Source organism: Leptodactylus fuscus, chromosome 10 (assembly GCF_031893055.1).
Source record: "Leptodactylus fuscus isolate aLepFus1 chromosome 10, aLepFus1.hap2, whole genome shotgun sequence".
Taxonomy (NCBI): Eukaryota; Metazoa; Chordata; class Amphibia; order Anura; family Leptodactylidae; genus Leptodactylus; species Leptodactylus fuscus.
The window spans coordinates 51255353-51278457 of record NC_134274.1 but is presented as its reverse complement, the minus strand read 5'-3'; the positions used below and the strand labels follow the sequence as shown (position 1 = coordinate 51278457).

At 39.9% G+C, this 23105-nt stretch overlaps 1 protein-coding gene across 24 annotated transcripts in view; it reads left to right on the top strand.

The window, feature by feature from the left end:
• The window catches only part of CAMK2G (calcium/calmodulin dependent protein kinase II gamma), a 230739-nt gene extending 220196 nt beyond the window's left edge, over nucleotides 1-10543 (top strand). For all 24 annotated transcript variants that reach the window (XM_075258052.1, XM_075258058.1, XM_075258050.1 and 21 more), the window contains 2 exons: nucleotides 2703-2948; nucleotides 7898-10543. In XM_075258052.1, coding sequence (XP_075114153.1) covers nucleotides 2703-2935 — 233 coding nt within the window. In that variant the 3' untranslated portion in view covers nucleotides 2936-2948; nucleotides 7898-10543. The remainder of the gene's footprint in view (nucleotides 1-2702; nucleotides 2949-7897) is intronic.
• Nucleotides 10544-23105: the final 12562 nt, after the last annotated feature.

Sequence of the window (23105 nt, the reverse complement as noted above, 5' to 3'; positions counted from 1 at the left end):
GGAGCTCATAGAAGCACTACAAATACCCTATATTCCACAAGGCTTCATTCCACATGAGGTCAAAAAACAACAAAACAAAGCTCAGCAAAGAACCAGACAGACAACCAAAACAACCCCTCCCCTTCCCAACACCTGCCATCTAATGCACCATTTACATTTTTTACATTTTGCTCTAGCTACTACATTTCCCCCCCTCAGCTTATACTCGAATCAATACATTTTCCCAATTACTTTGTGATAAAATTACAGAAGTCAGCTTATATTCAGATCAGCATATACAGTAATTGCCTGAAGTTGCTCAAACACTTGGTCCAGATTTTTTCTATCCTTGCCTCTCTTTAGCCTGTTAAACTGTAGGACTGAATTAGGAAATCCATATACATAATCAAATCACATGACCTAGAATATCACAAGTTGTTGAACTACTGCTAACTTCTTGGACAAATTTACTTCAACACTGTATCTCTTAACTATATCATGATATAATTCCCAAAAAAAAAAAAACAATCCTGGGATTTGGTTGCACACTGCTTAATAAAATGGGAGGCAGGCAAAGCCATTATAAATAATTATTCCTTCACTGTTACTATTGTGATTTTTTTCCTGGGACTGTTACAACTAATCCATTAATAAGTTATCACTGGATGAGCAGCAGCTTCTTAGGAACTCTACAAACAATGAGAATAAAGTAAAGTAAGACACCTCCAATTCAGTTGAAATACCTATGTAACTACCACACAATACAAGATGCCAATGTCAATGAAAACATGCACTGGGTTGGTGCTACCACAATACAACTCTTATCACAAAAGGTTCCCCTTACTTGATGGCTAAAACCTAACTTTTCTTAAATAATTTGTTACAATTCATTCTTAATATTCCCACTACACAAACACATACACACCCAGGATCCTATATTCCACCTGGTCCCTATAACTGAAAGTAACTTAGGAGGGGGTTGGTTCCTGTCAGTTGAAGCCTTTAGAATCCAGTTGGTGGGTTCACTGGATTCTTTTAACTGTCAAGAAACCACTTTCAATGTGATACCTTCCTAGTACCACACCATGTAAAACCAGACAACCAACACCTTATGGCCAACAAAGGGTTAATTGCTAAGGATTAACTGCAATGAGGACAACACCCATAGTATCTCTTGTGGGTCAATAACACAAGTGGCCTATTTAAATTCAGGACTAAAAAAAACCCCAATCTTCCTGCAACCCAGCTAATTCCTGACCACTCTAACAGTACTACAGTTGTCTATCAATACATCATATTTCTCATTTATCTCTCTCTATCTCTCACCACATTTCACCTCAAAAAGGTTCATCAAAAGAGCCATACTTAATAGCAGATTGGAGTAGTACATAAAATAATAAAGAGCTGCAGTGAAAACCACAATTCCTGCAGCCCTGGTGGTGGGCTGCAATGCTGGCAGTGAATCTGACGCCATGTGCTGTTTCAGCCGTCTTTACATAGATCCTATTCTGGTCCTAGTCCCCACCCACAGCTCCAGCCCATCAAATAATCCTGCTCAGTTACATCATAGTGGGAGTAGCTCATGGGGCGTGACCATAAACAACACAATCGTCACATGACTCAAGGAGGACAACAAAGCCCATATGGCAAGTAAATGGATTGTAAAGCAACGATCCACACTTCAATCACAGTATGCAGCAATCAATCATGACACAGCAAGTTCCGCCATAGAAACCTGATCTTACTATCACACAAGAGATAATTAATCTCATATTATAACCTGTGAGTTCAATCTCTCCCTATGATGTATATATTATACTCAGATCAATTACAATATACCTCATGACAAATCCACTGAGTGCTAGTTGTAGTGAGCTGGCCTTATTGTACATCTTTGCCTAACACATCCAATCGCCAGGAAATATCCTCACATTAATACACTGTTAGGAACCTAAATGGCCCACAGTTCTACATATATCCCTCATAGTTGCTACTAAAATCATGTTGTTAGGCTTCATCATTATTATATACATTTTAAAGTGTACTCTATTGATTGTCATGCCCAGTATACATAATTGATATTACCATATGTCATGAATCGGACCAACCCTACAGCACCTGCTATTCCCAGCCAGTCTCCCATCCAAGTGCTAACCAGGCCCAACCCTGCTTAGCTTCCAAGATCAGGCATGTTCAGAGTGGTGTGGCCATAGGCAGACATGACCAGCTTCATCTCTTGTATACACCATAAACTACTATATGGTAATTGTTGCTAGATGGCAGGACTGCCATTTCCTAATCCATATATCTAAGTGTGTTTCAATATTTCAGAGGAATGTTGGCCATACACTGCTAATTGTCTGGTTTTACATGGTGTGGTATTAGGAAGAGGTCACATTGAAAGGGGTTTCTTGACAATTAAAAGAATCCAGTGAAACCACCAACTGGATTCTAAAGGCTTCAACTGACAAGAACCAGCCCCCTCCTAAGTTACTTTCACTTATAAGAACCGGGTGGAATATAGGGTCCTGGGTGTATATGTGTTTGTGTAGTGGGAATATTAAGAATGAATTTAAACAAATTATTTAAGAAAAGTTAGATTTTAGCCATCAAGTAATGGGTACCCTTTGTGATAACAGCCATTGTCAATAAAAATTGAACACAAATCTTATTAAGGAATTATGATATGATATGATTAAGATTTTCCTGTTCTAATTTTTCAGTATTGTCAAAGAATACAAAGCCAATCCATACTACCATTCTGAATCCACATGTGCATGTAATTGGAGAAGATGCGGCTTGCATCGCCTACATCCGACTGACACAGTACATTGATGCCCAGGGACGACCACGTACCACACAGTCAGAAGAAACACGGGTCTGGTACCGCAGGGATGGCAAGTGGTTGAATGTCCACTATCATTGCTCTGGGGCCCCAGCAGCCCCCCTCCAGTGAGGAACTAATACAGGTAACAACTAATAACCTTGGAAAACTTACATCTATCAAGGCAACATGGATGATTGTTCATAAGATACTTTCTGTGTGTTTTCATACTTTTCCTCATAGCCAGAAATGTCAATCACCATTTAATAGACTCAGAAGCTACAAGAATGCTTCAAGTGTAGACATTCTATAAATGTGATTTTTCAAATAGATGGTGCACGTATCACATTGAAAGCGCACATATGCCAACTCCCATAGAAATGAATGGGATCTGCTTTGTATACGCTCATTCTGAACAGGTTTTACACTCAGGATGAGATGAGTGTATACTTAGTGTGAATGCATCCCAAATCTGGACCACAAAAGCTAGAAAGCGCAGTACTCCTACCCTTCTGAGTCCTGCTGTGTGCCAAACCAGTAGTTTACACCCACATATATAATTTTGGGCCCCTTGGGATGGCCCCTTAATAGTTTGAGTAGTGCAGGTCTCTAACAACACAAAGTGGGTACAACATATTGGCCACCAAAATGACATATTTCCTTCAAAATTTCATTTTGTACATTAATTTTTGGGAAGAATTTTTGGCCTCAAAATTAGAATACCCCTTGATACATTCCTTGATGGGTGTAATTTTTAACATGGAGTCACTTTTAAGAGGTTTCCATTGTATTGATACTTTAGGGACTCTGCAAATATGACATGGCGCCTGAAAACTATTCCAGCAACATCTGCCCTCCAAAAGCAAAATAGTGTTCTTCCCATTCTGATCCCCATCATGTTCCCATACAGCAGATTATGTCCACATATGAGGTATTGCCGTGTTCAAGAGAAATTATTTCACAAACTGTGCGGGGCTTTCTCTCCTTTAACCCCTTGTGAAAATAGAAACTTTGTGGATGAAGGAACAACTTTTAACCTACACATCCCAAAGTTCGTAAAATCTGTGAAACAGCTATAAGGTCAAAATGCTCACTATACCCCTCAATGAATACCTCAAGGGGTCTAGTTTATAAAATGGGGACATTTATGGGGGTTTTCAATTGCTTCAAATGTACAATGGGCCTAAAATATCTGCAAGCAACATTTGGGTTTTAAAATCAAGTTGCCACTCCCTACCTCTTGGGCCCTACTGTATGTGTGTATATAGGACTAAGGCCACAAACTGTACATTTTGTAACACAGGAAAAGTGGGGTGATATATTTTCGGGTATGTTTCTACTTTATATTGCATTGTGGGCAAAAAAAACTGCCTTTAAAATGACACAGATTTGAAGAAAATGAACATGTAATTTTTATCTTCATTTCTAATAATTCTTGCAAAACAGTATTTGTTTAATCAAAATACTCACTACACCCCTCAAAGAATACCATAAGAGGTCTAGTTTTCTAAATTGGGTAATTTAATGGGAGGTTCTGTCATTATACCACCTATTCCTGTCTGCAAACATAGCTTGGTACACGAAAAAATCACATACTCCAAATTTCAAATATTTGCTTAAAAACTTGTAAATTGTCTAAATTACTCAAATATGCTACAATTATATCAAATATGCTTCAAACACAAAAGAAACATTTGGAAATATATAACTACTAACTTTTTTGCCCCATATAATTGTGTATATGTGAGATAACATAAGATAATCCTTTCATATTCCTACATTGGGGAAATTTCAGCATGTTACAGCAGCATAATAATACAGGTACAGGATAATACACAGTAATATATTACAGATATAGACACACATAAGCTGAGAAGAGAAGATATACTAGGAGTTCATAGCAGCTAAGGAAAAACAGAAGAGAAAGAGGAAGACCTCATAATCATTAGTTCTCTGTGCGGAGTGATCTTCACTTGGTCTGATGTAGATTATACAGCCTGGTCACGGTTGGAAGGAAGGACCTACGATAGCGCTCCTTCTCACACTTCGGATGAAGCAGACGGTCGCTTACAGTGCTGCCAAGTCCCATCAGGGTCCCATACATGGGGTGGGATTTGTTCTCCCACATGGAGGTCACCACAGACAGTATCCTTCTGTCACCCACCACCTGTACTGGCTCCAAGGGGCTCCCCAGGACAGAGCTGGCCCTCCTGATCAGCCTGTCAAGTCTATTTCTATCCCTGGTTGATATACTGCTCCCCCAGCAGACCACACCGAAAAAGATGGCTGAGGCAACCACAGAGTTGAAGAAGGCCCTAAGAAGTGTCCCCTGGACTCCGAAGGCCCTCAGCCTCCTGAGCAGGTAGAGTCTGCTGTGACCCTTTCTGTGCAGCGCCTCCAGATGATCAGCCCAATCTAGCTTATTATTGAGGAGCACACCCAGATACAGTCCTATGAAAAAGTTTGGGCACCCCTATTAATCTTAATCATTTTTTGTTCTAAATATTTTGGTGTTTGCGACAGCCATTTCAGTTTGATATATCTAATAACTGATGGACACAGTAATATTTCAGGATTGAAATGAGGTTTATTGTACTAACAGAAAATGCGCAATAGGCATTAAACCAAAATTTGACCGGTGCGAAAGTATGGGCACCCTTATCATTTTATTGATTTGAATTCCCCTAACTACTTTTTACTGACTTACTGAAGCACAAAATTGGTTTTGTTACCTCAGTGAGCTTTGAACTTCATAACCAGATGTATCCAATCATAAGAAAAGGTATTTAAGGTAGCCAATTGCAAGTTGTTCTCCTATTTGAATCTCCTCTGAAGAGTGGCATCATGGGCTACTCAAAACAACTCTCAAATGATCTGAAAACAAAGATTGTTCAACATAGTTGTTCAGGGGAAGCATACAAAAAGTTGTCTCAGAGTTTTAACCTGTCAGTTTCCACTGTGAGGAACATAGTAAGGAAATGGAAGACCACAGGGACAGTTCTTGTTAAGCCCAGAAGTGGCAGGCCAAGAAAAATATCAGAAAGGCAGAGAAGAAGAATGGTGAGAACAGTCAAGGACAATCCACAGACCACCTCCAAAGAGCTGCAGCATCATCTTGCTGCAGATGGTGTCACTGTGCATCGGTCAACTACACAGCGCACTTTGCACAAATAGAAGCTGTATGGGAGAGTGATGAGAAAGAAGCCGTTTCTGCACGTACGCCACAAATAGAGTTGCCTGAGGTATGAAAAAGCACATTTGGACAAGGCAGCTTCATTTTGGAAACAAAAATTGAGTTGTTTGGTTATAAAAAAAGGCGTTATGCATGGCGTCCAAAAAGAAACAGCATTCCAAGAAAAACACATGCTACCCACTGTAAAATTTGGTGGAGGTTCCATCATGCTTTGGGGCTGTGTGGCCAATGCCGGCATCGGGAATCTTGTTAAAGTTGAGGGTCGCATGGATTCCACTCAGTATCAGCAGATTCTTGAGAATAATGTTCAAGAATCCGTGACGAAGTTGAAGTTACGCCGGGGACGGATATTTCAGCAAGACAATGATCCAAAACACCGCTCCAAATCCTCAGGCATTCATGCAGAGGAACAATTACAATGTTCTGGAATGGCCATCCCAGTCCCCAGACCTGAATATCATTGAACATCTGTGGGATGATTTGAAGCGGGCTGTCCATGCTCGGCGACCATCTAACTTAACTGAACTTGAATTGTTTGTCCAAAATACCTTTATCCAGGATCCAGGAACTGATTAAAAGCTACAGGAAGCGACTAGAGGCTGTTATCTTTGCAAAAGGAGGATCTACTAAATATTAATGTCACTTTTCTGTTGAGGTGCCCATACTTTTGCATCGGTCAAATTTTGGGTTAATGCATATTGCGCATTTTCTGTTAGTACAATAAACCTCATTTCAATCCTGAAATATTACTGTGTCCATCAGTTATTAGATATATCTAACTGAAATGGCTGTTGCAAATACCAAAATATTTAGAACTAAAAATGATTAAGATTATTAGGGGTGCCCAAACTTTTTCATAGGACTGTACTTATAGGTCCTGACTATCTCAATACATGTTCCTTGGATCTCCACCGGGGTCGGAGCAGCTCTCCATTTACTAAAGTCCACCACCATCTCCTTGCTCTTCCCAGCATTATAACACATCTGAAAATGGAAAACATTGACAAATTTTAACATTTTCTGCATTTGCAAGTTTTTGAGTACATTTACACAAGTTATATCAGTCTAATTTTACCTTCTCAGTAAAGTGCAACATGTCACGAAAAAACAGTATCGACTATCACAATCAATTGCATGCGCTATACTGTTATAAAATTCTTCACTGATAAAATCACACAGGGCAAATTTCAAAAATTTGGCTTGGTCATTAAGGTCCAAAACAGCCCGGTCACTAAGCAGTTAAAGGTTTGTAGCGCAGGTGTTTTCGCACACAGGAATACCTAATGTGTACGTGTTTCACTGTATTTAAGTGCTGTTATACGTGTTCGGGAAAAGGGGGTGATATGAAGTTTTCCTTAAATTTTTTTGAAAAAAACTTTTTGGAAAAAAATTTGTTAAACCACAGTGGGTCTGATCACTAATGCAATGCATTACAATGCTAATGCGTTGCAAAATACCGAGGCTTCTAGTGCAGACTACCTAGCATAGCCTGCAATAGAAGAAATACAATGACAGGCCAGGGAGCCTTCACTAGGCTTCCAGCTGTCATAGCAACATGACGCAGGCCCTGGAGCTTACTCTGAGTGCCTGCAATCACAAGGAAAACAGCAGCGCCCATGCACCGCCATGAAAATGGCACTTCAGGCAGCTTTGACTGAGGCGCCGGAAGAGTTAATGGATTAATGGTTAAAGAGTTAATGTCTGGCACCAATCGTATGCAGTAGCGCTGGGTGTCTACTGTATAAAACTATATAAAACAGTAGACAACCAGCGGCTATGGCGCCCACCCAGCATCCGCTGTAATAGTACGGCAGATGTCAGTAATGAGCTAGACACTCCAGTAAAAAAAAAAACCCTTTGTTGGTTTTTCAAAAAATTACTTTTCGTTCTTCTTTTTACAGCCTCTCCACTGGAAGAACCTCTTTCTAGCGAGCGAGTGAGGATCGCCCAAACGACGGCAACAGTCCTGTTCGTTCGGAAGTTTTAAAAATGAAAAAAAGTAAAAAAATAACAAAAAAATTAAAATATTGATGCCGGCAGTAGCCAAAAATGCACGAAAACCCTGCATGCATTCTGAGGCTGAAGCAGCTGCTGGCTAATTGTTGTATTTCATGGATCCATCGTGTCTGTTCCTGCTGTACGGAGGTGTTTTTAAAGTTTCAAAATGAGCAAAAACTAACATAAAAACCGTATATATATTGTTTGTTAAAAACCAGGCTGAGGAGTAAGTGGCTGCTTTTAGATGGCGAGAAAGTGAGCTGGACAGCCACCTCAGGCAGTGTCATATGAGGATATTAGGAAAGGAAGGCAATTGCAACACGTAAGAGATAAACTAGACCTGTTCATTGGAGGAGCTGCAGAATTGGATCATGTCAGGGCAGAGTTTGGGGTCTTTCACTCTATGAAGACCTGTGCGTTCTTCATCTATTATGTGATGACCTGCAATGATCATACTATAGAGCCACAAGAGGAGGTGTTAATTTTTTGACATTTTTTTTTCTGTTTGTTTTGTTTTAATTCTTGGAACCTTCCACGTACCGTTGGCTGACCTGTTCTTTTATCTCCTACGTAGCGCTGAGCTGGAGAAGTCTTCATCCACCCGCTGACTCCTAAGAACAGAAAAGGGTCTGTGTTAATAAGGGAATAGTTAGGGAGTTATTTTAAAGAAATACAGAAGTATAGAAAAAGTGATACAATGTAAATCCTGCAGAAGGAACATTTCATTACTGCTATGTTAATATAATTAATTTAGTCTGAACTTTTTTGGAGGCTCTAGACAAAAAAAAAAAATACAAACTGCCATGTTTTGGGAGGGGTTGATGATTTAAACTGCTCCCCCAATGGTATACATGTAAAAGGGGAGGGAGGTGATATATTTTCACAGTGATAAAGCTTTGTGTACTATAATAGCAGATTTGGAATCAATCTGCTTGTACGTCATGAGTGATCTGTCATGAGTGATCCAATACACTGAACTTGGATGCGTAGAGATGTATGCATGTCTTTTTATGCTTGCCTGCACCTTCTAAACTGTGTGGTCTGGTGGTCCCTCATCTTCTTGCAAGCAGGTGAACAGTGTCTGTTTTTAAAATTTAATTTTGAAGAAAACCTAGAAAAAGATTTCCATCTCCTTGTAAAACCCTCTGCTTTTCCCTCATATACCGTGTCCTAAAGTGCTTTCTCCTCGTATCATGTAGATCCAAGGGTGTTGCGCTTAGCCTTACCCATACTTGGAATATCTTCTCTTGGAAGACTTGAATCTTTCTTTTATCCTTACTAGCAATGCTAACAAATCGATATGTCATTTATATTCAATTGCATATCAGGAGTTAAAGAAATATACAAAAATGCACAAATAATTTTTTTGGTGGGTGAAATGAATCTAATCCATGACAATCCACCTGATTGTTAATGTAGACTGATGTAGAATTGCAAAAAAAAAAAAAGACAGATACATATATATAAAAATAAATACAGTTTTCATTAGGATTGGTCGCCTTAATAAAAAAAAAAAAAAAAAAAGTGAAAACAACAAACTGCTGAGAAGTTCAATGGTGGGAAGAAAGTTGTCAAAAACCTGACATTTTTGCACAATTTGAACTCTAGCTGTTTGGATAGGTGCATGTAGTGGTATGTCAGCCCCACTTGTAACACATTAAATAGTACAGTATGTTGGACTTGATAAAGAAATTGTATTTGTGGAAATTTGCACATGGCCTAAGCATGTTCTCCATTATTCCTGAGATGACCAGTGCGAGGTGAATTAGAAAGAAACCAATATGGCGGTTAGTAAATCAGATATTGTTATGACAATGACGACAAGGTATGGCCTAAACTGTTTGAAATGCTTGTGTGAAGATATAAGAGCACACGGGAGGGGATGGGATGGGCTTTTTTTTTCATGGTTTTGGGAAGATTGATTTTTTTTTTTTTTTTTTTTGGGTCAACTGCTCTAATGTTAACACATTGGGAAGAAAAGCTATCAGCTTTTTAACAGTTAATACAAAAGGGAAAAAACAAACAGAAAATGAACTATATGCAGTTAAATGAAGAGAAGTTATGCATGTCTACTTTAGGTCTGCTCCTTCACTGTCTGTTTACCTGATTAATAATATGAGAATCGCTCTGTATTTAATGCATCTCTTTCTAAAATGAAACCTTTATAATTTTTCATATTTTTTTTTTTCCTTTTTAATTTGTTATTTTTTTTTTTTTGGCACTGTCTTTGGGATATTAAAAAGAAATGTCTTTCTAAGTTAATAAAAACCTTAGCTTGGTATGGTCACTATCTGACAAACCAATACACTTTTAGCATTGTTACTATTATCTTATGGGGCTAATGTAAGCATATATATATAATATATATTATAAATATCACGTTTTAAACAGGACTTTGAAAGGCATTTGAGGCAGAATCTTTGCATGATAATAGAAAAATAAAACAATTACCCTGTGTTTGTTTGTTCTGAATGTTGGTAGATCTTCATAGCTTTGTTACATTGAAACCTTGGACAGAAGGTATTTAATAAAATAACATTTAAACCATTGTTTTTACTCGTCTTTTTTTATATATTTTTTTATGTTGTATTATTTATATTTTACAATGAGGCAGTTTGTATACAATCAGTGGCCATCAAAAACCAGACTTATCAGGGCTCGTTCACACCTGCGCCCAGGAGTCCGTTCTGCAAGTTTCCATTTCCTGTACAAAACTGGGCAGGAAACTGAAACCTGCAGTCAGTTTCAAATGAATGGGTTGGAAAAGTGTCCGGCTGTGGGCGCCAGTGAGTGTTTAATGCTCTCCATGGCGAAACCATTTTTTTTTAAACAGGACACAAAGTTGGACATGTAGGACTTTGTGTCCGGTTAAAAAAAACAAAAAAAAACCTGATATGGAGACCCAAACGCTGGTGTGAACTCAGCATCAGTCTGGTTTTAACAGCCATTACTTGGACACCATTCCATTTTGACACCTCTTTTACGAGTCAGTCTCAATGGCCATCACTTACTGTAATGTTTCATAAATAGGATTCAGTCTACGGACTGTTACGCTCTTGTAAATCATTCTATAGCTTGTAGGATTGGGCTACTTCAATAGTTCATGAAATATTGACCTATTTCAGACCAAGCCCCCACGTACTGTTACTCAGATTTTGCATAATTTCAGGCTTATGAAATGTCAGCCGGTTGTAGGGTAAGTGAAGGACAGGGTGAGGTGCAAACATTAATGTCGAAGAGCTGCAAATATTTAATGAAATCTGCAGCTACACACATGGGGTTTCCAGAAATATTAAATGGGTGACCTATGATAAAGAAAAAACATTTATATTGAATCAAAGGGAGTCTGACTCTTGGGATACCGGCTGACTTTACGGGGTGCAGCTCCACAGTGAGTACTTCAGGCACAATTTTATTTACTCAATTTTATTTACTTGATACATTTTGAAGTGACTGGGCCTGATACTACAACTCTGCCCTGTTGTTTAATTTTGTAAGCCTGAACTATCATGAATCTGTTCTTATGAAAAAGAAACATTTCTAAAAAAAAAAAAAAATAGGAATATTAAGAAGTCATCTAACAATGGTATTTACACTTGCTGTTGCTGCACTACGACACAGGACATTGAGGGGAAAACAGCCTAGCGCCAGGTGGTGCTCTGCAGCCCTGGACTACGACTTAGACCAATGAATTTGAGGGATATTTTTTTTCTACTTTGTAGACCATAAAGTATATAAAAATGACAAAATTACTCTATTACTGAAATTTACTTACAATCTAGTTACTTCTAGTCCAAAACTCTGTTCACAAATGCATTTCAGCACCTAGATATCCGTACAGGGGCATGCAGGCAAACCATTGTCACTATTGGGCACCATTAACAATGGGTCGTACACTAGGACAGCACTACTACTATTAGGATCACTAGTAACAAAAGTGAATGCTAGGAGATTATTACTACTATTTGGGGCTCTATTACTAATGGGTAGCATTACTACTAATTAGGCACTATTACTATGTGGAGCACAATGGGAGACCATTATTACGGATTTGGTCACTATGGTAGCACGTTGGGGGTTTCTTATAACTATACGTGACAATGTAGGGGTAGTTTTACTAAGGGAAGCAAAGTGGTACAGCATTAGTACTATCGAGTGCACTTCTTTGGGAGCCTTATTACTATTGGAAGAACTATTATTACCAATTGACGAATACTAGGGAGCGTGATCAAGTGCATGTTGGCACAGCATTATTACTATCAGGAAAATGCTGAAGGAGTTTTATTACTATTAGACTACTGCTTCTAAGGACGCACAGTGTCTACATTACTACTACATGTTTCAATGGGGTACACTGTATGAATATTATTCTTATTAGGGGCATATGGTGGTAGCATTATTACTATTACACCACCACAGAAGCACTGTTATTAATGAAGGCATACTGGGAGATCGATATTACTATTATAGGTGCATTATTAATGTTTTCTTACTGAGAGATTACTACTATTATTGGGGACATTATTATGATTGATTAGGGGCAAGCTGAGAAGCATTAAGACTATTACCACTCAGCACTATTACCAATGGGTGGCAAATGTTGTGGGTTACACAGCAGAATCACCATAGTGTCAGCCCCATCACTTATTAGCTCTAGGATCCCAATGTTGGCAATATTGCAAATGGGGGCGTACTGATGAGAATTATTACGATTGAGCTGTATTAACAATGGATCATGCTGGTGGAGCATTATTATCATAAGGTATTATTATTACATCTACACAAACTCTCAGAAGCTCAAACTTCCCAGGAGTGCACGTTGCCATTGAGCTACATCCAGAGGCAGCTTCCAGCAGCAATTTCAAACACCCATGACATGTTCTTGCAACTCTTAGAAGTGGATAAGGCCTCATGAGAGAGTTCCGAAAAGCTGCAAGTCAGTCCTAAGCTGGTGGCAAGGTATGTAAGGGGCTGTGCAGGTAAGGTAAGGTGCTAAGCTGCAAGTCTACTCTGTCTGGTGCTGACTCTGAATTCCTGTGCGTGGCCTTGTCCAAAAGGCTGTCTTGCTGCGCGATACTACGTAGTGGTTCAGAAGGGCTCGAGGAGAGGGTGTGACGAAAATGTTGCAGCGTCAAAAGAGAAAGAATGTAAGTTACTTATGGTTTCGATGTCTCTTTACGAGACAGCTGAATTTAAATAGTAGAATACTTCATAGTCCAGCAGTAATCTCCTCACTCAGTCACTGTCATTACAATCCAACACTCCATAGCGGGAAGGCAATCCAGTGGACATAGGAACAAAGCCTCTGGTTTCAAATACTCTATAGAGTAGTGTCTCAGAGTCATCCCAGGAATTTGGGTTTCCGAGATCAACAGTCTCTCGTGTGGACCTGCAATATCGCAGATACAACGTTGGCAGCCATATAAACAGACGCACCAGTCAACCACGAGTGTTTAATGAATGGATGTCACATCACCTCCGCAGAGTCATACGGGGCTCTTGACAGTCTACTGTGGGTCAAATCGCCGCTGATTTGAATGTGGGGCACAGGGATTCTATTTCCACCAGGACTGTACTCCAAGAACTTTACCGCATAGGTTTCTACAGTCGACACCCAACCCATGTCCCTTTGCTGACGCCACAACACAGAGCTCAAAGACTGGTATGAGCCAGCGACCATTGTTATTGGACCATGGAATACTGGCAGCATATAGCATGGTCTGATGAATCACGGTTCCAGTTGTACAGAGCTGATGGGCATGTGAGAGGGTGGCATAGGCCCCATGAAGCCATGGATCCTGCCTGCCAACAAGGACGTGACCAGGTGGGATGTGGCTCAGTCATGGACCCAATTGTCCGGGTACAGGGATCAATCACCAGTGCTCAATGCGTCCAACTTATGGCAGACCATCTGCACCCCTTTTTGGTGTTGGAGTTCCCTGATGGGGATGCTGTGTACCAACAGGACAATGCAACATATCATCGCTCGTTGATGGCAAAGGACTGACTGACTTAATGAACACACGAGTGACCTCACGACCCTCAATTGGTCTGCCCACTCACCCTCAACCCCATAGAGCATTTATGGGATGCTGTAGATACCAGTGTCCTCTCCATGGACTCAGTGCCAACTACACAGGACCAATTGTGGGCTGCAGTGTAGACTGCGAGGATCAATATCCCTCCAGAACTCTTCCAACACCTTTTGGAGTACATGCCTCGTCTTGCTTGAGTCATCAGGGCTCATGGAGGGGCGTCCTGCTATTAACGGCACATCCGGTACCTTCCCATAACTTTTGGCTACTGAGTGTATGCCACTATTGTTTACAAATGCTGTGTTTGCCTTAGAGAGCTAAAAATTGCATAGATAGGAACCCTGACAGTGGTATACACTATGTTTCAAACCTATTTATAGTATGATTCAGAACAAACTTTTGCAACCAGAAACAAATCTGGAATCTAAACCACCCTAAAAGAATCTTGAGAGAAATATGTGTCTTTTTACAGAAAGTGAAAAGTTAAACTTCTTCTCTAAAGGATCATCTACATAGCAAAACTGTCCAACTTTTGTATAGCAAATAGTAGCATGGGCTAGGGTGGGGAACATGATTTTCTGTTGCTCTATAGTATACTGCATTGCTATTATTGAGAGATCGCTGTATTCTCTTATGTCGTACAACGATAATTTGCCATTGATATCCTGGGGATAGAGAGCTGAGAATTAACCTTTTCGCTGCCAAGGCTCTCTGGAAATTTTGCACCTTCAGTAGCCATAGCAATTTTCACAGTTTTGAGATGGTCAAATCAAACCCAAATTGCAACATTAAAAAAACCATCCAAGTTCCTGGTATCATTTTAAAGATGAGATTCTCTTCTTTAAAATACTTTTTAAAGCATCAACATATGTTGATGCAGTCCAGAGATATCGGCATTAGTAGGAAGGACGTAGCAACTACGTCCTCTGCTACTGAAGTGCCACCTTGGGAGCACGTATAGCTACGTGCCTGCCAGTGAAAGGGTTAATGAGGATTATACGAGCCCTGTGGCAATTGATTATCTTGCCGACATGAAATGGTATTTTCCTCCTGCATCAGGTTTATTTTGCTCACAGAATTGATACACAGTCTAAATAGGACTGGTGTAAATAAAATCGAGCTACTTTTACCAAGGGAGTAATATGAGTTGGTATCATAATTTTATCCCCTCACTTAGCCTCACAGTACTTCTATGCTCCTTGAAAGCATTATAAAGTCGGATAAACTAAATATGACAAGCCGCGCTGATATTAAAAGTACATTCATTTTAATAGATATTATTAAAATTTAGATTTTAGGCATTTCTCATTTATTTTTTCCTGGTAGGTCATTTTTACTTGCTGTGCCGTTTTCCTTATTGGAGGGTAATAGAGATTCGGTATAACTTTATACTCATAAAATGAGAATTAAAAACAAAAGGAGTACTTCTAATAAATTTTTAATTGAGACATCACGCCAATTCCCCACCTCACAATCATCCATCTATATAGCCTACTAGTAGTTTACCCACGGCTTCGCTCGCGAAAAATATGTTAAATTGTTGGTTATGCTAAAGTACAATTTTCAGTGTCACACTGAAATTGACATTCTCTAGAGCTACAGTAAAGCTTTTTTTCCATTTTACATTTTTATTATTTTTGCATTTCACAATTTTTTTTTCTTTACTAATTTGACATTTTTATTGATTTTAAATGTTCAATACATATTATGTAGTATAAACTATTACATCTTTTTCTTGAACTATTTTTTTAATCAAAAATAAAAATTTATGCGCCTTACACAAACAATTTTAACAACATAGTGCAGCCCTTCCCCCTCCATCCAGTGTAATCTATAAGTCGTTCATGGACCAAAGAGTAACATTGGTTGACAGTTATACAACTATTTATTGTGGTGCTGTTTGGTACACAATGTTTCTTGTTTTACCTTCAGATGCATACCTGTATATGAAAAGGTTTTGGGGGTTACTTACTCTAGAGCAAGCAACGTACAACTGTACATGTGAGAAACACAAGCTCTCAAAATTAATGCTGGCTACTTTAAGTGATTGACCTTGTGCTTTGTTTATAGTCATAGCAAATGCAAGTCGGATTGGGAAGGGCATGTCGCTTGGTAGCAAAGGAAGCTGGGACCCCACGGACCAGAAACACCGTAACACCCCCCTTCCCTCATAGATTGTAAGCACTCGTGGGCAGGGCCCTCTACCCCACTGTGCCAGTCGGTCATTGTTAGTATTATATCTACCTGTATATTCTGTGTATTGTACTTAACCCCCAAATGTAAAGCACCATGGAATTAATGGTGCTATATAAATAAACAATAATAATAAATAAACAATAATAGTAATTTTTCCCCTGTGGGAAAAATCGCAGCATTTTACAGTGCTTTCAAAGTGGATGGGATTCATGCGAATCCTGTGCCCACCTTGCAGAAAAAAAAACCCACACGCTGCAATTTCCAAAACCGAAAACCGTCGCAGTTTTGAAAATCGCAGAATGTCCATTATATCTACGGAAATGCCGGTGGCTTTACCGTAGATATAATTGGAAACAGAAAGTCTGCAGAGGAAAACTTCATGAACTTTCTGTTCAAAGCTCTGCAGGAAGAATGATGTGTTCACGCCCGTTGGGTCTTAGCCTTAGGCTGTATTCACACAGAGTAACGCTAGGCGTTTTTTGGGTGCTTTTTGCACATAGCGCCGCGTAACGCCACGTTAACGCCGGTCAACGCCACCGCAAAATAGCGCGGCGTTAACGCGGCGCTATGTGCAAAAAGCACACAAAAACCGCCTGGCGTTACTCTGTGTGAATACAGCCTAAGGGTGCAATCACATGGAGAAAAATGGAACCCATTGAAGTCAATAGGAGGCTTTTTTTCAGTGCTGAATCTGACACCCAATTCAGCGCCATTTTCCTCTGTGTAAATGTACCCTTAGAATTTCCCATAAGAATAGTGGCATCAATAACATTGGGCATGAAGGCTCTTAATGCACAATTTTGTGCCTTACACTTTTTTTTTTAATGCAGATTGTGAGTCCCGTATAGGGAGCACAATGTACTTTTTTTTTTTTTTGCCTATCAGTATGTCTTTGTAGAATGGAAGGAAATACACACAAACACAAGGAGAACATACAAACTCCTTGCAGATGTTGTTCCTGGCGGGGCATTCGAACCCAGGACTCCAGCGCTGCAAGGCTAACCTCTGAGCCACCGTGTTGCCCCTTCTGTTACATATTTTTGGTTGGTCAAGGTTCTGAAGAAAATATATTGGGGCTCCTATTTATAAAGTGAGTGTATGCGGTGACATTCTAGGAGGCTCCAAAGAATTCAGGAACTCCAATGGATACATTATGGCTTGTTCACTCTCCATGAGTGAATCGATGGACATGTATGTGGTTACTAAACCAGGCTCTTTGACACAATTTTGCGCTCTTAGCTTTTGGATAAACTTGCTCAATAGATGGTCATTTTTTGGGCGACATTTTAAAAAACAATCCTTAGTATTCTGAGCCTTTAGTATTCACCTGACGCTGATAGGAGATGTAATAGGATGAATAGTAATCCAGAGCAGCCCTCACAGTATTACTATGTCCTGACGCTGATAGGAGATGTAATAGGATGAATAGTAATCCAGAGCAGCCCTCACAGTATTACTATGTCCTGACGCTGATAGGAGATGTAATAGGATGAATAGTAATCCAGAGCCGCCCTCACAGTATTACTATGACCTGACACTGATAGGAGATGTAATAGGATGAATAGTAATCCAGAGCAGCCCTCACAGTATTACTATGTCCTGACGCTGATAGGAGATGTAATAGGATGAATAGTAATCCAGAGCAGCCCTCACAGTATTACTATGTCCTGACGCTGATAGGAGATGTAATAGGATGAATAGTAATCCAGAGCCGCCCTCACAGTATTACTATGACCTGACACTGATAGGAGATGTAATAGGATGAATAGTAATCCAGAGCAGCCCTCACAGTATTACTATGTCCTGACGCTGATAGGAGATGTAATAGGATGAATAGTAATCCAGAGCCGCCCTCACAGTATTACTATGTCCTGACGCTGATAGGAGATGTAATAGGATGAATAGTAATCCAGAGCAGCCCTCACAGTATTACTATGACCTGACACTGATAGGAGATGTAATAGGATGGATAGTAATCCAGAGCAGCCCTCACAGTATTACTATGTCCTGACGCTGATAAGAGATGTAATAGGATGAATAGTAATCCAGAGCAGCCCTCACAGTATTACTAGGACCTGACGCTGATAAGAGATGTAATAGGATGGATAGTAATACAGAGCGGCCCTCACAGTATTACTATGTCCTGAAGGAGCCGCCTCACAGGCAGACTTGTGGAGTTGCCCATAGCAACCAATCAGAGCTCAGCTTTCACTTTACCTCAGCAGCTTCAGTGATGAAAGCTCCTGTATAGTACAGATTTCACATTTCCCCCTTACATGTATAGGGCCTAACTTCGGGGGCCCAAATTTCATGATGAGGGGACGCTAGAAAGATGTAATGTGCGCAGTATTCTGCTCCTGTGCGTGGAGAGGGGGCGTGCAAAATTTCAGCCAAATTGAGCGAGAACTGGATTTATATAGAGCAGACTACTACAGGATTTTATTTCTTATATATATATTATATACAGTAGATAAGGCTTATATGAGGACTCTGTGCATTCATGGCAATGCCTCATCTTATCTGTAAATGAACCCTATGACATGTAAATTGTTACAAGATCTATAAATAAAATGTATTAATGAATATTAGTAGTATCATCTCATAAATGTAGAATAGTACAGTAGAATAAATACAATTCTGCATGTTTACTGTCAGTACTTAAACCCTTCCCGCCAACGGCATTTTTTGATTTTCTATTTTCATTTTTGACTCCCCCCCCCTTTCCAAACCCCATAAGTTTTTTATTTCTCTGCTCTCAGAGCCATATCAGGTCTTAATGCTTGCGGGACAAATTGATCTTTAATGATGCCACCATTAATTGTTCTGTACAATGTACTGGGAAGCTGGAAAAAAAATCCGAATGGGGGGGGGGATTTGAAGAAAAAGTGCATTGTGTGATTTTCTTATGGGATTCAGTTTTACGGCATTTACTGTGCAGCCAAAATAACATATCACCTGTATTATATATTTCGGTATGATTCCAAGAATACAAAATTTCTATGGTTTTATTTACATTTTAACCCCTTAACAAAAATCCAAAACTGTCACAACATTTTTTTTTTCCAAAAGTCGCCATATTCTGACCCCTGCAACTTTTTTTAGACTTCAATGTATGGGTATGTATAGGGTGTCTTTTTTTGCGGAGTCGGGTGCACTTTTTAGTTCTACCATTTTGGGGAATTGCTTTTGCTTTCATAATATTTTATTCAAATTTTTATCAAAGGCAAAACCGTGAAAAAAATGGCGGTTTGGCACTTTTGACGTTTTTCCCCGCTACAGTGTTTACCATACATGAAAAATATTTTTATAGATTTGTAGAGCGTGAGTTTTCCGACACAGAGATACCTAATTTGAATGTGTTTCACAGTATTTCAGTACTTTTATATGTGTTCTAGGGAAAGGGGGGTGATTTGAATTTTGAAGACTTTTTAAGTTTTAATTTTTTTGCATTTATAAGACCCCCAAGCTACACCACGGCCACCTACCTGGAGAGAATACACCACCCCAAACACAGACAGACCCTGAGCCGCTACAGACTGAGCGCCCACAACCTGGAGATGGAGACAGGGCGACACAGGCAGACGTACAAGCCACGGGAGAACAGACTGTGCCAGCACTGTGACCAGGGGGCCCTAGAAGACGAGACCCACTTCCTGCTACACTGCACCAAATACTCAGCTGTGAGGGCCGTCTGCTTCCACAGACTGTTATAACCCAAATCAACCACCCCACTCCACCTCCCCATATAGCGGTCACCAACTAAGAGGAAGATGAGACTCCACGGACTGTTATACCCCAAATCGAATCCCCCCTCCCCCCATACCCACCACTCCCCCCCACACACACTTTACTAGCTTTGGCAATGCAAAATATCTATTCGGACGTACCAACAAAGCCTGTTTGATTTGATTTGATATCCACCATACTATTAGTCTCAGTCTCTGGCTGATTAAAAGACTCATTAGCTAAATGATGAGTATATAATGCTGGTTTAGGGGCCCCAAACTTTGATGGATGGCCAAATTATGAGTTAATACTGCCATCTTTTGTCTTTATCTTTCTGATATTGTTCCCACAGCAAGTTTAAGTGGACTAGAAACAAATTATATGACAGATGTTCAGATCCCAAAGGGATTACAAACAAAATAATAATATAAGTGGTCTAAATGTTCATCTAATGTTCATTTGTCAGTATCTGATCCCCATCCAAAACATATATTTCATGAGAACACCTTCTTTAAATTCTACAAATTAGGTAGCTGAACCTCAGATGAGTGACAACACATAACAAATGACACCATATTATTATTTATTTAACAAAAAATAAGCCAAAATGCAGAAGCTGTGTGTGGAAATTTATAAGGGATTCTCCAGTATCTGAAGGTACTGTATTTGATACTGACAACCTTACCAAACTATAGGTTATTAGTATCATATTGGTCCAGGTCTGATACATACTATGTTTTGATTATCTGTTTCAGCTGGCGGAAGCTGCCCTTTACCCGACCTCGCAGCGGTTCTCCTTCAGGTCCCAACTTAAGAGAGCACCTGCTCCCTCCCAGAGAACCGGCTGTGGGTCGGGGGTGAGAACGCGCACTATACTGATCATCAGGATGCACCTCTGGCGCAATCAGGCCTATTCTGGTGTCTCCCTCAACTGGATGGTTGTGGGTGTGAGGTTTCTGGATGAGGACTCTGACCGGTGCGCTGATCCACTGCGCGGAGTCGTCAGAGAACCCGTCCTTGGACCTCACTGTGCGCAACCCTGGGGGGGGGGGGGACCATGGGGCGCAGCAGGAGGGCGGAGGGTATAGGGAACTGAAGAAGAGCGGAGGAAGTGTGGCTTGGTGCCAGAAGAATGAAGATGGCCATGTATGAGAGGGAGAGGAATGGAGGAAGTTTTGGTGATGCTTCGTTTACGGAAATATGGAAGCAGAACATCAGTGGATCATCAGAAAATGTGCCTGGACCGGTCATGTGAGAGCCCCAGGTATATAGGTAAATATAGATTTAAAAAAAAAAAAAAAAAAAAAAAAAAAAAGGTAAATCAGAAGTTTGGTGGGGGGAGGGGGTTTAGTTTAGGGATTGAGCTTCTAATTAAATCATCTAATCAGCAAGATGATTTAATGGAGCACCCACAGCAACTCTGAGAGGATGGGTCCAGAAAGTGAGGATACTGGATGGCTTGCCTCTGCTCTTAGGTGTCACTTTGGAAACCCAATCTGCTGCTAACAAATTGGAGAGTATTAAATCTACTCTATGCTTGCATAGGTTGGTTAAGATGCTATATGCTGTATGCATGGACTGTAAGCAGCACAGTGAGTGTAGTGTTTTAGGAGCCCACTTGGCTCAGGGATTCTCTTGTGGATTCACCTGTGGGCCAGTCCGAGTCTGCGTACTACAAGTCCCAGAACAGAACAAATGTACAATGAACTGAATTATACATTGATTTAAATTACCACTGCTAAAACGTAAAACCAAATGCCGGCTACTCAGATACTGACTGTCCAGGGTCTGTGCAGGTCAGTTAGAAAAACCACAGCGGGGTGAAAGGTCAGAGAGGAGAAACATTAGCAGACAGCAGTTGAACAGAGAACAGCAAGGTTGATAAGGGAAGAGACAGACAATATGGCTGTTCATAAAATTGATCTTTTCAGATGTCAGCCAAATGGGACCCAGTTTCTGCCCAAGTTTGCTGGATGCTATTGCTGGCCTTTCACAAATCCATGGTGTGAATACAAAACAAAGACTTCTTATGTATGTGAATATACATGAATGTAGAATACATAAAATTACAAATTAAACCATTTTGAATATGATGTATATTGCAATAATTTATGCAATATACAACGTACCAGCCACAAAATATGTGAATGGTGCCTCAGTTGCAACTCCTATTTGTTCCACTAGATGGTGCTCAGTGATTGCTATTTACTCTGGTGTCTAAGACGTGAGCAGGTCTATCACAGCACATAATTTACTATTGTCATCAACATAGGAATTCTGTATTGTATTGCTCTACCTTTTGAAGTTAATAAAACGCAATGATGTTAATTCAGTTGAGAACACAGATTAGCCCTGTTAAGGATACAGTTATTGTTTTTTTCCTTGAACCCATTGCATTATTGTATAACTAATGCTGAATGATACATTTGGTTTATGTTTAGGCTTTCCACTTATTAGCTGGCTTACTTTGTGCCAGAATTTTGCTGCAAATTCCCATTTGAAAGGCCATTGGCCTCTTGTTGGTCAAGATGAAAATAGTGCCTGAAACATATCCTAAATGTAATATGCAGACCGCAGGCTAGTTTTGGTGCTAAGCTCATTTAGCTTAGCAGTTGGCCTCCATTATGTAGATTGTTTCATAAGGAAAGAGAAAAAAGAAACACCAGGTGGCGCCATAAGCATTAAACAACAATATATTGTTGTAATTGTTCATTTTTTTGGGGGGGTGTAATCATACAGAGAAATGAAATATTTTAGAATGGCACAACCCCGGGTTAACACTCTGACTTATAACTGCATTAAAATGCAAAATGTTATCTGGATGTACAAAGGGGTATTTACTCTGTAACCTAGGTCACTTCTCATTTCTCTTATCAGGAGTGACAGTATTAGGAGAAAAGCATAAGAAAGTAAATAAATGTCTCTGGAAATACAGAGAGCGGGACATTGGAGTAGTGGTCACAATGTGATCTGTAAATAAGATTCGGTCTCAGAATTCTTTTATATAAGTGAAGACCAATGTGTATGAAGCATTATACCAATCTCTATATCACATCCACAAAGGAGCTGAATAGTTAGCAGGCAAGGTCATATACAAAGTGACCTCCTTATGAAGATGACCATAAGGAGAGTAGTGGCTCATTGCTTACCAAGC